This window comes from Carassius auratus, unplaced genomic scaffold (assembly GCF_003368295.1).
Source record: "Carassius auratus strain Wakin unplaced genomic scaffold, ASM336829v1 scaf_tig00029439, whole genome shotgun sequence".
Taxonomy (NCBI): Eukaryota; Metazoa; Chordata; class Actinopteri; order Cypriniformes; family Cyprinidae; genus Carassius; species Carassius auratus.
Genome location: NW_020525767.1, coordinates 9,482 through 25,240, shown reverse-complemented (window position 1 = coordinate 25,240; position 15,759 = coordinate 9,482). Strand labels below are relative to the sequence as shown.

The window sequence follows — 15,759 nt, the reverse complement described above, 5'->3', positions numbered from 1 at the left end:
CTATCTATCTATCTATCTATCTATCTATCTATCTCTCTCTCTCTCTCTCTCTCTCTCTCTCTCTCTCTCTCTTCTCTCCTCTCTCTCTCTCTCTCTATATATATTATATATATATATATATATATATATATATATATATATATGAGAACTATTTTTCTAAACCTACCTAAACTGGGGAGATTTAGTTGCTAAATCAGACGGAATGTATTCAGTTTTACGTTTGTCGAGCACGTTCTCTCAGCTCGTGGCGTCCTGGTCAGTGTAGTATTGGTTTAATGTCCATTAGGGGAGCAGAAGTGTGCCAGAGCTCAAATGTGTCACATCCTGAACCTGCGGAGTGCGGAGGAGCGCTAGTCAGTGAGGGAACAAAAGAGCTGGGGTGAGTGCTCGCTAATCTGGTGGACTTTATTCCGACTTATTGGTTTCCACAAACAACTTTTTATCCATCATATAATAAATGTTAAAATATATCACACATACGCAGTTCTTTGACACGTATTGTGATCTTAATGTCTTAAACGGTTGTCCGACTTTAGCTGCTAATGTTTGATGCTAGCCCGTTAGCTAATGCTGTTTCGATGACAACGGGTTGTGTTGTACACTATTTAATCTTTTAAAAAACCGTCAAACTCAATACAAATAATTTAAAAGCCATGTTCGGCCTGAAATTGTAAATTGAAAATTGTCTTTAATATGATATCTCGATGTTATGTTATTCAGCTAACGTTAGCCAGTTTCATTCATTGATACGTAGCATGTTAGCATTCATGTGCTCGGTATGCTTATAGCTCACCAAGTACAACATGTTTACATTATATTTCGTGTTAATAACCAATATTTGTAGTTTTCCCCCATGCAGCTGTGGTTTCAATACATTTGTCTTTAAATGAAGCTCTTGGCAAGCTGCTCATTGTGTGCGCCATTATCTGCATCGAGTACAGGCCTGAGATCCTTAAACACAACATCTGAACTAGTTTGGTTAAAATCCACATCTTAGTTATTAATATTAATAACACGCATACAAACTGTGGCCAGTTCAGTCAAACCATTGTCTCGAATTTCAGATTTTCATGCTAAACAGGTGGGTGTGTGTTTTTGATGTTAAACGCTCAGAAATGTCAGATTTGATCAGAAAGCAGGTTGAATTCATGGTGTTTGCAGCTTCAACAAGTTATGATTTTTTGCACATATTGAAAGCATGCCTATTCGTCTAATAAGTTTTTGCCCTATTGCAGAACCAAATGATGGGGATAGCCTGATATCCTCAATCCTACAAACAAGATGTCAAGTAAGAGCACATTTCAACTGATTGATTAGACCACTTAGTTGGTTTAGACCCCTTTTGAAAAGCCCACCCATCTTCAGAAACGACTTTATTAAAGATGCTTTACCATCGAGTAATTTGATATTACTACTTTCTCTAATTAATCTGTAAATGTGTAAACATGGGTGTGCTAATCTTGATGTAATTGACAATAACATTTTTGGTGTGACTTGATTTTATATACATTGAACTGATGCAGATGTGACGAATAAGTAGGCTTTATCGCTGATTATTAATTTTTGATGGAGTTTAATTTTATTAATTATTTCCACCCATCTCTCTCACACAGAGCGGCCTCCCTATGCCCCAGCCCCCACCCCGGCCCCCACAACAGTAAGTAACCTGAACATGCCAATCATCCATACAGTCCCTCCCCTCCATCACCCAAACACGTACCGTAGGTTTCTTAGAGATGAGAGGAGAGGATTGTGGAAGGACACGGTATCACATGGGTTGGCTTTTAATGCAGTTTTACACAGAAAGTGTGATTATGAGGCTCCGTCAATCCGTGAGGTGCTAAAGGTGCTGCTTGCTTTAGGCTCTGACAGTGTTTAATGAATAACCATCGGGGGGTTAGTTTTTCTATAATTAAAATAAATTATAGATTGGGTTAAATAGAGTTGATTATTCTAGAATGATTGTGCGGATTTTGTCAAGTGATATAACATAACATAACATAATGTAATGCAAATAACAATGTTTAAAAAGTTGGTAAATGACTTTTGATCTGATCATTTTCTGTGTGTGTGGACCTTCCTTTTGGAGCTGACTGATTTGGGGAAAGCCTCAAAAAATGTGGGCGTTCACAGTTGGCTCTATTCTAGGCCACATTCCCACTTTTTTTTGATCAGTTCAGTGTGACTAACAATTATTTTTGTTGTAATCAAAAGTATTAAACAAAATAAGCAATGTATTGTTACTTTACTATTGCAATTAAAACCAAAAATCTAATATTTAATGCAAATCTTTTATTAATTTATAATACTATTTCTTTTTTTTATAACCGTCAAATATTCTTCTTCTTGGTGGTTTGCTTGCAAATAAACACATGTGCTACTTCCACATGCTCCGAGTGAAGCGTGGTACAGTGTTTATTTATACACATGCAACTCATGAATATGATGTTTCAGCATCTTGGACTATCTTGATTCGTTTTCTGTGACTATATCATGAGACGCATGAGTATAAATGAACAGTGCCTTGCTTCACCCTGTTACCCACAGCACGTGTTCATTTAATAAAATCAGAGTTTTTTATATATTTTTTGGTCTTATCATAATTCGATTTTTAGGTATGTTCTGCAGCATTAACTTTATAGACTCATGACCATCCTGGTTATTCATTAAACACAGTTTGTAGCGTTAAGTGTGTAAGCCTCTTATGTGTAGGCTTTCCTACATTATTTGATTATTATTCATTAAAACAGATACAGAGAACCGTTCGCAGTTATTTAGCATTGATGCTTAGCTCCGCAAATATCCTTGGAAGCCTTGAATCCCTTATTGGTGGAAGAATTTCATCCAAATCCCAATTAATTACTTTTAGCGTCCCAGAACTGTTATTTTTGTCTGTTTTGAGACTGATTATTCAGGTCACATGCCACCGAGAGATTTGGCTCAAATACTCCCCATCTGAATCCCTAAAGTTAACGAAGCCTTCTAGCACCTCGTTCCGTCCCTCCACCACCACCCATAGTGCCTGTGGCTTTGCTACAAATGAATGTAGAATAATGCCAGGGTTGTGCTGCTATCAAAGATTGCTGCTTTTTGCATGTTTTATGCAAATCATGACAGAAAACAAAAGCAGGTTCTCCTTTTCATATTTTTATTTTTTTTGTCCCTTCCTCCCTTGTTTGTGTCATTTCTCATTCGTGTTTTGTCTCATTTGTCTCCATCAGCAAATGCCCACCACCCCTGGGTTTGTGGGGTACAACCCATACAGCCATCTGGCCTACAACAACTACAGGCTGGGAGGGAACCCCGGCGGGAACAACAGGGTAATGGTAGGACCGGTGCCAACTAGGGCCCTAGCGACAGCCGAGGAACTAAAAGCCCAGACGAGAGGATTGACCTAAATATGAAATAGTGAAATGCTTTGGTCTCACACTGTACAGACTCATTTCATAGAGTTGAAGGTGTCTGTCGGGTAGTAGAGTCGAGTCTTGGGTAGTTTTGTAGCTCTATACAGTAGCTTCCATAGTCTTAATGCTTCTGTGAAGCACTCACTCTCTGTAGCGTCTGGATGGGCGTGATTGACGAAGTACGAATTGTAGCTTCAGAGTGATTGCTTCTCAGAACCGTTCCCCCTTTCCCCTGTCCGCCATCCTATCACTTCATCATGCACTAAGAGGTGACGGCCGTCTGCTCGCATGGCTTTAGATGCCCGTGCCAAACGCAGTAACTTGGCATGGCTTCTTAGCAAGCTTGAGGCATTTTAGCTGTTGGCTGGTTTCATCCAAACCTCTGCAGAACCATTTCCAGGCATAAAAGACAGTGGCTTTGTGTCCAGAAGAGCTTAATGCATGGCCCTGTCAGTGTAATATTAATATGCTGTATTTGGTATGCCATTTAGGTACGTCTCACGCTCCCTATGTGAAGCGCTTCACACCGTCATCATTTCTTTTAGTCTTGCTTTTTGCCTCCTGTCTCTTTCTCTCCATAGTGCTCCATTATGACAGTTCAGTGTTCTCTGTGATGACCACGTGTGCCCTTCGTGATCTCTTAACGGCCCGTGTGGGCTTCTTTCCTTCTCCCGCAGAACTCCTCCGGGATCACCGTTCCTAAGCCGCCCAAACCGCCCGACAAGCCACTGATGCCCTACATGCGGTATAGCCGGAAGGTAAGCAGGAAGGTAAGACACCCACGGTGTCTGCTTTTACTGCTTGTAAATTGAGGAGAGCGCTTCTGCGATCAGCTGGAAGGCTGCGGGGCAGTCAGGGGTCTGATTCTGCCCCTTCAGCTGGTAGACCCCAACATCGCTTCATTGCTTTCTTCTCTTCAACAAGGCTGGGAAACTGACATCTGTTGTTTCTGATTTACTCGTTTGAGAATATAAAATATGCTCCTTTTCCTTTCTCTTGTGAGCACAGTGTTTTAAAAGATAATCGTAAAGCAGTTAGGTTTGTTAATGCTATTTGAATCCATAATAATGATGCGTTTAAATTAAAATAGGTGTTTGGATCAATTGCTTTTCTCTGCTGTCCTTCAATCATGCTTTAGTTTTGTAGACAAAATTGGTGCTCTATCTCTCTCCTTTTTGGGAAAATGCAACCCTCCCCGTCCAGGAATCCAGACCGCTCTGTTGACTCTGAACTGACACTAGTATCTTCTTAGGTTTGGGACCAGGTTAAAGCCTCTAATCCTGACCTGAAGCTATGGGAGATTGGGAAGATCATCGGTGGCATGTGGAGGGACCTCACTGATGAGGAGAAACAGGACTATTTAAATGAATACGAAGCCGAGAAGGTTTGTCTTTAACTTTTTCTCATCTTCAGTCAGATTCCTAAGTCTAAGTCAATCACTAAGCAATTGTTCTCCCCACAGATCGAGTATAATGACTCTCTGAAGGCCTACCACAACTCTCCAGCCTACCTGGCGTACGTCAATGCTAAGAACCGCGCGGAGGCTGCTCTAGAAGAAGAGAGCCGGCAGAGACAGTCTCGTCTAGACAAGGGCGAGCCCTATATGAGCATCCAACCTGCTGAGGACCCTGATGGTGAGATTGACGTCTAAATGCCACCTTTGGATGGCAAGAACATAATTTGATGATTTATTTGAATATTACTTTAACATGAGCGCTCAACATGGTCTAAACATGCTGTTGTGGGCTTGTGGCTAATAGGAAAAAAATCCCAGTTAGTTTTTGAAACTGGTATTTTTGCAGAATCTGTTTTTAGAATAAAGGTGCAGCCACAATTTTGAAAAAGGCTGGAAAAGGACAATTTTTCTGTTGTAAACTGTAGCGATGTATGAAGCAAAGCTCACACAGAATTCATTTTCAAACCAAGCAGCTTTCTGTTGGTCAGTGCAGCAAATCTCTGACCAGCTTTTACCTGCTGGAAGTCTCTCTTCCACATGCTAAAATAAAAATGTATCTGCACCTTAATGAGTACTAATGACAGGTGTTTCTACTGTTACATAGGGTGTCCGCGGGTCCTAAAGAAGTTTTCAAATGTCTTAACTAACGTTTTCTTAAATTCAGATTCGCTGGGTCTTAAATATTTTTGGTCACATAACAACTAAAATATCTTCAGGCATTTTACAATCATTGGACAGACGAAATAATTTTTTTTTCTCACCTGCGGTAAGTTACTGTATCATCCGAGAGATTCGCAGAAGCAGAATACAGGTCGAAGTACCTTCTTAATGTTCTCAATAACAATAGAAGTTGAGCTACTGCTGATCAGCCTTCTAGCTAGTTTAAAACGTTTGTGGTTTTTTTACTTGCCCGACTGGACAAATTACCTGATTAAAACATAAGTGACAAAACAAAATAACCAGCGAAGCATCGAAACGCCAGAATGATATTTCTAATTTTATTAGCCTACATTTAATGTAAACAGAGATTGGTAATGGATAGTGTATTTCTTGTGTCAAGGTTGTGCTTTTGAGACTCCCTCCGTTCGTCTCTTTGTGAGAGACTTCAGAACAAATGAGCTTAACAGCACACATGAGGTAAAAATTCAAAATGTTTAGTTTATTCTTAACATGATATAGTTAACATACCATGACGAGCTATTTTGCAGAATTTTCGCATGACGCAAAAAGCATTCAAAACACCTGCAGAGTGCATGTATTAATGTTATGTGACGTCTTTACGTGAGCTCTTTTCACTGCATGATTCAGTCTATTAAAATACATTTACAGTAATCACAAAACTCAAGACATGGGGGCAGAAAATGTGTGCATTTATGCCACTTCATATAGTTAATCCATTTCATGTGAAGAGTGCAGTTTTATTTCTGCCGAAATTACCATGATTACAAATGTGATAGATTTGTTCGTTTGTTTTTTTACATCAGCTCAATAAACTAGAAATTAAGAGACGTACCTTTTAAACACCATATTGCCTGTTTTTGCACTATTTTGACAACAAAAACAATTTCAAACTCCATGACAGCGCTGTTTTGCATCTCTGAACAACATGGTTCTTACCCCTGAATGAATCAACTGTTTAAATGATTCAGTTCAGTCCCAATGACTCATTTAATTACACGCTGACTTCAATTATTAACAGTGACTTGCTGCCACCTACTGTCGGTTTTAATTTCACATTTAAAGTACTTTTTTATTTAAATTATTTCAAATACCAGTATTCAACGTTTTATGTTTAATATATCAAAACATTATGCATGTGAAAATATAGGCCTTTTGTAAAGGTAAATAACAATATGCAGATTTAAGTATGTAAAAGCTGATAGAGCACTGATGAAATTGCTTCAGAATAAATTGTTTACACCACCAAAAATCTTGATGTTGTGATTTTTGTGGGGATATTTTACATAGAATATTGTCTGCTGATATGAAAAGTTCACTGTATATCTTGGTAATAAGATTTATTTCAGGGATGCTATTTGGGTTTTCTTTTTATGTAGAACATATATTATATATGTATATAATATTTATTTCCATTACAGGTTTAGGTCTTAAATTTCATACAAAGTTGGTATTAAAAAGGTCTTAATTTAAATGTACCTTCTATTCATGTCTGTAGAAATCCTGGTTACAATTTAGTAAAAAGGCATATTCAGAAGCTGGGTTTTTCTCAGAGAAAGATTGTCAAATGCCTGGAGAACATTTTCCTCCAGCGTTTTCACATCCAAATTATCTACTTTTTTTTTGTGCTGTAGTTCAATTTTTTTTTTTTTTTTTTATTGCTCTCAGCAAATGCCAGGGGTTTAAATATAATGCAAAATTACTGTAGATATAAACATGTTTTGTATGTTTTATTACCTTGCGGGAAGTAAACTACCAGGATTGTTCTTAGTAAAATAATTGGCATCTAAATTCTTCAGTTTATAATGGTGAAGCCATTCAGATTTTCTTTTACAAGCCTCCTTGGACGTTCTGAAACTTGTGCATTTCAGAGAAAGCTCTCTGGTCCTGTTCTCTACTGCTTGCTATCAAATGTGTCATGTCTCTGTAGACTATGACGACGGGTTCTCCATGAAGCATATAGCGGCAGCTCGTTTCCAGAGGAACCACCGGCTCATCAGTGACATCCTGAGCGAGGTTGTGGTGCCCGACGTTCGCTCCGTGGTGACCACTGCTCGCATGCAGGTCCTCAAACGCCAAGTCCAGTCCCTCATGGTGCACCAGGTATGTTGAGCATGTTAAAAACACAAGATGCAAAACTCAAGACGCATACTTTAATCATGGTACCTTGATTCCAAAACAGAGGAAGCTTGAAGCAGAGCTGCTTCAAATCGAGGACCGGCACCAGGAGAAGAAGAGGAGGTTCCTGGAGAGCACAGACTCCTTCAATAACGAGCTCAAACGGGTGTGAAATTCAGTTTGATCCCTGAACTAATAGCCCTTGTGTTTAGCCTGAGCTCAAATACCAGACACACTGCCGGTGATTGATGTGTGGTTTGTTTGTTTAGCTGTGCGGTCTGAAAGTGGAGGTGGACATGGAGAAGCTGGCAGCTGAAATGGCTGCTGCAGAGGAGGCGGCTCGCCGGAGGGCAGAGGAGAGGGAGCGGGAAGCAGCAGAGCAGGTGGAAAGAGCCGCTCAAGAAGAGCAACAGCCTGCCGACGGCACCCAGGCCAAAGCCAACCCTGAACAAACCTCTGCCAGCGAGGCCAAGGATGGAGAAGACAAGTCCTCCCCAATGGAGACGGGTCAGTCCTGCACCGTTATGTTCTCTGACTTTGATAATTCAACAAAAATAGAATTAAAGATGTTTGACTGTGGTGTCTGTTGTGCAGAGTCTCTGGCTGAAGCTTCTGAAGGATCCCAGGAGGCTGAGCAAGGACCCCCAGCTGCAGCAGGAGACAAACCGGCCCAACCTGAGCCTGCAGAGGGTGCTACAGACGAGGGCACCAGCGACAGCACTGCTCCGTCTGAGAGCAGCTCTGGACCCCCAGCAGAACCCCAGGCCTTGGACACCCCTGAAGAGCGCCTGCCCACCCAGACACAATAACCCCAGCTCCTAATCTTCATGTTCATTTACCAAGTCTCACTTTGCTTTGTGTTCAGTCAGTTTGTAATCAAACGACCAGTCAGACAGTGAGTGGTAACAGTGAAAAATGATTTTTTTTTTTTGAATGTTCTTCGGTTAAATGTTTTGGAAGGACGGCAGAATCTTAATTGGAGTTCCACACACATTCAGTCAGGCACACGTTTACTTGATCTAACCCTGATGTTACAAGACCACTTGAGTACTCGAGCTACAGCCATTAAAAAGCTGTTTTATCATTGTAAAGTGGGCATATGTTAAGTAAAATGTAACTCATCCTTCAGTCATCAGTTTTTTTTATATATATTATTTTTTTGTGAAAAGCTGAAGTGCACAGTTATTTGCTGACTCTTAGCATGTTTTATCTACCTGTGGCATGATTATTTTATTTTATATCTTCGTTTCATTCTTTCACAATTTAGTTGAGTCTGTTGGATGTAGTGTGTTTTTTTTTGTTTTTGTACTTAAAATAAAGCCATGCTAGCACTCATGATTTTCCATTGCAACAGATTGACTGCACAGAGCAGATATCTACATGGAAAGGCATTACATTAAGCCTCTGGATTATTGTTTTTTGTACTGTTGGATGGTATTCCCTCAATAAAGCGATTTCTATGTCTGTTTTAAACATCTGTTCTTTCTGTCTTTTGTTTAGTGGTTTATGGTTTTGTTTTGTTTTTCAAGCTTTGTTTTTAATATTAAAATGCTGAATACTAGTTCAGGTTGACTGTATAATAACTCACATTATTTGTACTGCTGATACAATTGTTTCCTATTGCAATTACTGTCATAATTAGATGTGAAATGTACAAAATCTGGAAAACTTTTTTTCCCCCCGCTGATATAAAAACAAACGTTTAAACCTTTGAAAAATCAAGTTCTGGATCTTCAAATAATCCAAATCTAATATGAAGCCCTTCAAACTTGACCCCTTCTGTAGCGGAGTCCATTTAAAATCAGTAGTGCTTTGTTTCATTCAGTGGGTAAGTACATTATATTCCAGACATATTAAAGTTATGTATTGTCTGATTTTGGGTTTAGCTTTTGAATTGGATTTATTTTTTGTTAGTTGCATGCAGATTACATTAGATTATAACTGCTGTAAAACAATTTAGACAATGATTTGCAAAGAGCTGAGAAAAAGTATTTAAAACCAAGTACGAAATGGACGCATAAAATAGCTGAATGAACAAATTCAAATTGCCTTATTCTATTAAGATTTTGTGCACATGCTCTTCATCTGTCTGAACGGAAAACAAGTGTTTTAAAAGATTTGATCAACTTATATTTGTCATTATGTAAAGGCATCTCTATAACAACCATAAGGATAAAGACTCACACTCTCCTTATTATTCCATTTAAGCCTGGAGCCTTACAGAGAGGCAGAGATCAGACACTAGAAAAGGTGCCAAGACATTTTTAGGACCAACAGGCAGGGTACTGAATTCATCATATATATCATCTATATGTGATACTGTAGAAAGAATCTCAATAATTATCATTTAAAGTGAAGAACACAATTCCAAACCTGTATGATTTTTCTTCTTCTGTGGAACATAAAAGGAAGATACTTGAACAGTTTTGGTGACCATTGGCTTTCATTGTAGACGCAAAAACCAGATACATTTCTTAAAATATCATCTTTTGTGTTCCACAACAGAAAGAAATTAATTCAGGTTTGGAACAACATGAGGGAGTAAATTACCATTTTTATTTTTAGGTGAACTATCCCCTAGTAGTGTGTGTTTAATGAATATATTCCAACAGCAGGTGGCAGTGTTCATTCTGGTTGAATTTTGCTCTGCTGACCAAAAAAAAAAAAAAAAAAAGGAACGATTTTGCATTGATGGATGAGCTTGAAAATCAAATACATTTTACAAAGAAACTACATCAATAGGCGTCTGAGGTTCCAGTCTTGAGAAACCTCACGAAATGCACTAACCCAAAAAAGAAGACTGCAAATGGCAGGATTTCAGAGCATGTACTGTAGGTATGATGTGTGTGCGTGGGCGACCACCAGCAGCAAGCGTAGTGGGCGCAGAGCAGGTAATCTGCTCTGGATGCTGTTCGCTTGTGGGCATCACTACTCACAATGTGATCTCTGTGACCTTAACACTGTATCACCCGCTCCAGCTTTAAACTACGCAGTTCTGGGTTGCATTTCTGTCCATCTTACATGCTGTTGTGCATTTAACAGTTTCCTCTGACTCTTGACTTAACACAGGAAAAGACAGTCAAACAAGAGAAAATATTTAACATGGACCTTATAACACACAACTTCACAATAGCTCTGGCAGCAAAAATGAGCCATTTCATCTGCAGTAGAGATGATGTTTTGAAGAATGTTTACACCGTTCACTTCCATGCAGGGAAACTGAACTGGGACATTCTGCTATAATTACCTCCTTTTGTTCCACAGATGAAGGTAAGCCATACAGGCTTCAAAAGACATGGTTAGTATCTGGGTGACTACCTCTGTGGTGTAAAAAGAAGCCATAACCCTTTAAAAGGTGTTTAGAAATGTTAAAAGTGCAGTAGCCAGGCACCCTGTTCTTCTGCATAGATAATGATACTAGCATTCATATTCTACTTATTTCAACTACCTTCACTGCACCAATATGAACAGCAGATTGCATATATAAAATTACATTTTGATGTACACTCATTCCTCAGTTAGTTTCTTATAGCTCCTAATGGAGACCAAAATGTTTGACAATCAATGTTACGTTTAAATAAATATGTCTCAGTGTAGCCTGTATTATATATTTAAAGTATGTATAAATCAGGAATAAAATTTGAAAACATTGTGTTACTTAAGCCAAAAAACATGCAGAAGCTGTATTTTTTTGCTGCCCAGCTAATGCACATGTGTGTTTATGTAAAAAGAAAAAGAAAAAAAAGGTGACGCATATGATTTGCTTTTTTAACTGGATTACATAGATGGCACTACTGCCAATAAATCTACTTTTATTAATTTACAAAGCCTATTCATACAATCTCTAACGCACACATATGCATACAGGCGATATGTATGTGATCTCTGTGGCACATGTGGGCCCACTTAAGCGTATTAAAGGGTTAGTTCACCCAAAATGGGAATCAGTTTTACTCACCCCTGAGGCATCCAAGATGTATATGACTTTCTTCTTTTAGACAAATCCAGTCGGAGTTATACAAAAAAAAATTGTCTTTGATCTTTCAAGCTCTATCATTGCAGTCAGCGCAGGGGCGTAGCAAGCTTTTCAAAAGTGTGGGGGATGGATGTGGTTTGTTTATAAACAATAAAAACGATGAATACAATGACAGAGGGGTACAAAATGCAGGGCTTAAAGTTCTCCGGCACCGTGCCGGATTTCCGGCTTGCAGCGTTTGGCTGGGTAAAAAAATAATCCTACATTAAAAAAAAAAAAAAAAATCAGAAAAGGGGAGAAAAACACACAGAGCGTTTTCTCTGGTGGTATAAATAATGTAACAATTTACTGTTTTTAAACATTTAAAAAATATACACTTTTCTTTCATAATTCCTCAACAGGTACGCAAACAATGTCATCATTTCTCACTTTTTTCTCCTCAACAGGTAACGTTACAATCAAACACAACCGGTAAATATCCACAAAAGTATTCAGCTAATCAACAAACAATGCTCAGAATTCTTGTCCTTGTCAATTCCCTGCCTTCTTCATCACAGTTATATTATACGTTGCATGCCACATAACATTACATAACCGAATTTAGCTAGCTGCTGAACAATATCCCAATAATAGCAATTAGCATTAGTCTAAAAAACTAAATATAATACCGAAAACACTCGACATGTCAACAAAACGATAGGAGAACATCTTCCCAAACTCTTCCCGCCAAAATTCCCGCCTCCTCAGCACGAGCTGACCAATAACACCCCAAGAGAGGTGGGACTTAAGGCAGAACAGCCAATCATCAGCCGGTGTCATGTTTGAGAGGGAAGGGGAGAGGAGGAAGCCGCAGCGAGCGCAGACACAGAGCGGCCAGAGAAACGGAGGAGGGACTGTAGTAAGGCGTTTGTGAATAACTGCGGAAAAACTGCAGAAAACGTGTGGGTGTTGAACCCTCTACACGGTAAAGTGTGCCCACAGGTGCGACGCCCCTGAGTCAGCGGGTGTTGCAGTGCTTCAGTCCAAAAGAAGTGAAATCAAAAGCGCCCTTCCAAAGGCCTCCTGTAGTGACTCTATGCATTTTTGTAAGAAAAATATCCATATTCAAAACATAATAATCACTTTAAAGGGACACTAAGTAGGAATTACTCCCATCTAGTGGTGAAATTGTATTTTGCATTCAAACTAATTTTGCTCTCCAGCGCCTCGCTTTTTCAAATGCGCGTTGCATCTACGGTAGGCGATATGTACCAAAAAGCTTTGACAGGATGTCTTCTAATAGCACTTCGTAGAGTTTTCCTTCAGGTGAACAGGTGTGTTATTTCAAACAAACAGCAACATGACCATAAACAAACGAATGTTACAGTATGAATTACTGACTGTGGAAAACATGAAATATTGTAATTAGTAGTTATGTCTTCTTTATTCGTTATATTTTCTGAATAATGTGCATTGCTAGATATAAAAAAAATATTGTAATATAGATTGTAACACTGACTTACCTGTCGAGAAGAAAACTGGCCACTTCAGCATCTCTTTTGAAATCTTTATCAAGCATTAGCTCTTTCCACCTAGAAAAAGCTTCCCCGACATTAACTCTTGTTTTCTGTAATCTGCGGTCACATTTCCTTTTACGTTCTATTTTTGGCGACGATGTTTTCTTCTCCTGTGGCGCTGCATATGTATGGTCCATAATAAGAATGCAATCCAGACTTTTAAACTTGCCGGTGCAGTTTCAAGCGCCTCTCACTGCTCTGCACCTGCGTTTCTGGCTCTGACCGAAAACGTGTTGTGGAAACGCGTTGGCTTAGTACTTTTTGTCCCTCTCTGCTATTATAGTTTTGCAAGATGGCGGAACTACATGGAAGCCTCCGTCGACCTACCCGTCCCATGTATATAAAGATAATAAATTCTTCATTTACGAGGATTAGTTTAAACATTGGCATAGGTATTTGTACACCATTGAGGGCATATTTATGAATAAAAATATTGATTTTAGATAATAAAATACCTAAAAAGTTACTTATTGTCCCTTTAATGTAGACTGCACAAACAAAGCAGTTCTGGGCGAATGATGTATGAAGTTGACGTTGCGCATGTGCTGGTGAGTCTCGTGAAAACCAACATTTGTTTACAGGATCAAAAGAAGCAAAGTTCTTTACTTCAGCAAAGGAAAACCAGTCTCCTCTTGGCTTATATCGTAATCCTCTGACATTCTTCTTTACAAATCTCATTTTGTACTTTTAATTAGTGACTTCTGGGCAGCGTATGCACAAAACTGACATCATACATCATCCGCCCCGGAGCTGCTTCCATGTACAACTAGATTAAAGTGATTATTACATTTTCAATATGTATATTTTACTTACAAAAATGCTTTTTTATGACACACTTTTTTATGGAAGGGCAATTTTTATTTCACTTCTTTTGGACTGAAGCACTGCAACCCCCGCTGACTGCAATGATAGAGCCTGTGTTCTGTCACTGGCAGATTTTCCTACCTCCCACTAAAACAGGGAGTAGTACAATTCGTCAACGAAAAATGCTACTGAATATAACTCCGACTTGATTCGTCTGAAAGAAGAAAGTCATATACACCTAGAATTCATCGGGGTTTAATTATTTTCATTTTTGGGTAAACTAACCCTTTAAAGTCTGTTTTTATTAAATGTTCACAAACTCGCAGTGTTCGATTCATCATCTAACAATCGATTACCAATATAATCAACTGCGGCATCCCTGATATAGCGGTTCAGCAACAAGCATGAATCACACGATATGATCAACAGGGGTATGACAGCATCAGCACAAGAAGTTCAAGCTCCCTGCTGAGGGTTACTCAGTCTCTCCAGGTAAGTGCATGGTGCCATTGTACTCTCAGCTGCTGGTTGTCCTTGCCTCCTACTTAGTGCGTCACAGAACAGGAATGAAACAACTCTGCTGAAAAGAGTCAGCTGGGACACAACACAAAAGTTTATGTAACAAAGCTCAGACGTCAATTTATATGAGCAGCCACCGAAATATCTTGCTCTCCATGCAGCTTCATGCTTGGGGGAGATCAGAGATCCTGCAGCCTGTTGCATCAAAAACCCCTGAAAATGCTTGGTACATTTGTAACAGTATGATCATAAATAGGTTTCTTAACTTGAAGATTTGGCCACAACGTTGTAATTCATATGAAATAATCACAGAGTTGGTGCTTTTTTCATGTATATAGTAAAATGTAACCACACAATCAGGATTGGGAAAAACAAAAATAAAAAAATAGATCAGAATTGAAATCTACATATTGTCTATGGTGGTTCCTTCCCTGCATAACATAAATATTCTTTCTTATTTCACCACATTTTATCATAAACTATGTTATTAAATACGGGCTAATTCAATTTAGGAATTATTTCCTAATTATCTTGATATGGTCTAATCAGTTTTCAGGTATGAATATCCAATGCTCAAATTAATTTAATGTTGTAGGTGCTCACGGTAAATTTAATTTCTAACTGGCTCATATCATCCCAATTTAACCAGGATGTGAACATATCAGCAATGAAGTTTTACTAATTTTACCAATTTCCAGCTTCACACAAAAGCATCGTGTTTTGCTCCTTTTATGTTTCTCTCATTCTGACATTAAGCACATGCGCTCTATTTAATCTAGACAAATTTAATCTTTGAAAAAATCCCGTGCGTTTTCTACTGCTGATCATGTGATGTCAACATGTTAGTGCCCATGAGGGGGCGACCCGCTCCATGTAGAATAAACCGCTTTTTCTAGAATCTAGAAGACAACAGTCTAGACTTTAACTTTAAAGATCGTAAATGATTCTAATAATTTCTCTAAACTGTTATTTACTTTGTATAAAATATTTAGAAAGAAAACACTGAGTGCACCTTTAAGTTTTATCACTTAGAGTAGGCCTATGTGTTCTACATACAGTATCAACAAGGCAGTGACGAGCTACATGATTGACACTTCTCCTGCCAGATACATTTTCATGAGCCTCGCGTTTCATTATCTACTCGTAAATGTTTCCCATTGTCTCCCTTTCATTATGCTGTCAGACTCTTTCATGTAAATGTGAGAGAGGTTTGACAGAATCCCCATCAATCGGCTCAAGCTTGCCAAA

At 38.8% G+C, this 15,759-nt stretch overlaps 1 protein-coding gene across 2 annotated transcripts; it reads left to right on the top strand.

The window, feature by feature from the left end:
• Positions 1-287: 287 nt before the first annotated feature.
• Positions 288-9,129, top strand: LOC113079843 (SWI/SNF-related matrix-associated actin-dependent regulator of chromatin subfamily E member 1-like). 2 transcript variants are annotated; one of them, XM_026252068.1, is made up of 11 exons: positions 288-379; positions 1,236-1,288; positions 1,614-1,657; positions 3,222-3,320; positions 4,082-4,162; positions 4,657-4,788; positions 4,867-5,038; positions 7,469-7,641; positions 7,721-7,822; positions 7,926-8,163; positions 8,251-9,129. In XM_026252068.1, exons 2-11 carry the CDS (start codon positions 1,282-1,284, stop codon positions 8,463-8,465), a joined length of 1,263 nt encoding a protein of 420 aa, XP_026107853.1. In that variant the 5' UTR covers positions 288-379; positions 1,236-1,281; the 3' UTR covers positions 8,466-9,129. The 2 variants fall into 2 exon arrangements, with proteins under 2 accessions (XP_026107853.1, XP_026107852.1); XM_026252067.1 differs by having other exon boundaries at positions 4,082-4,174.
• The last annotated feature ends 6,630 nt before the right edge of the window (positions 9,130-15,759 follow it).

Excerpts from the sequence above, each read along its gene's own strand:
- LOC113079843 (XM_026252067.1), top strand. Across the intron at positions 3,321-4,081 it reads ACCCCGGCGGGAACAACAGG|AACTCCTCCGGGATCACCGT; the intron begins GTAATGGTAGGA and ends CTTCTCCCGCAG. Across the intron at positions 5,039-7,468 it reads ACCTGCTGAGGACCCTGATG|ACTATGACGACGGGTTCTCC; the intron begins GTGAGATTGACG and ends ATGTCTCTGTAG.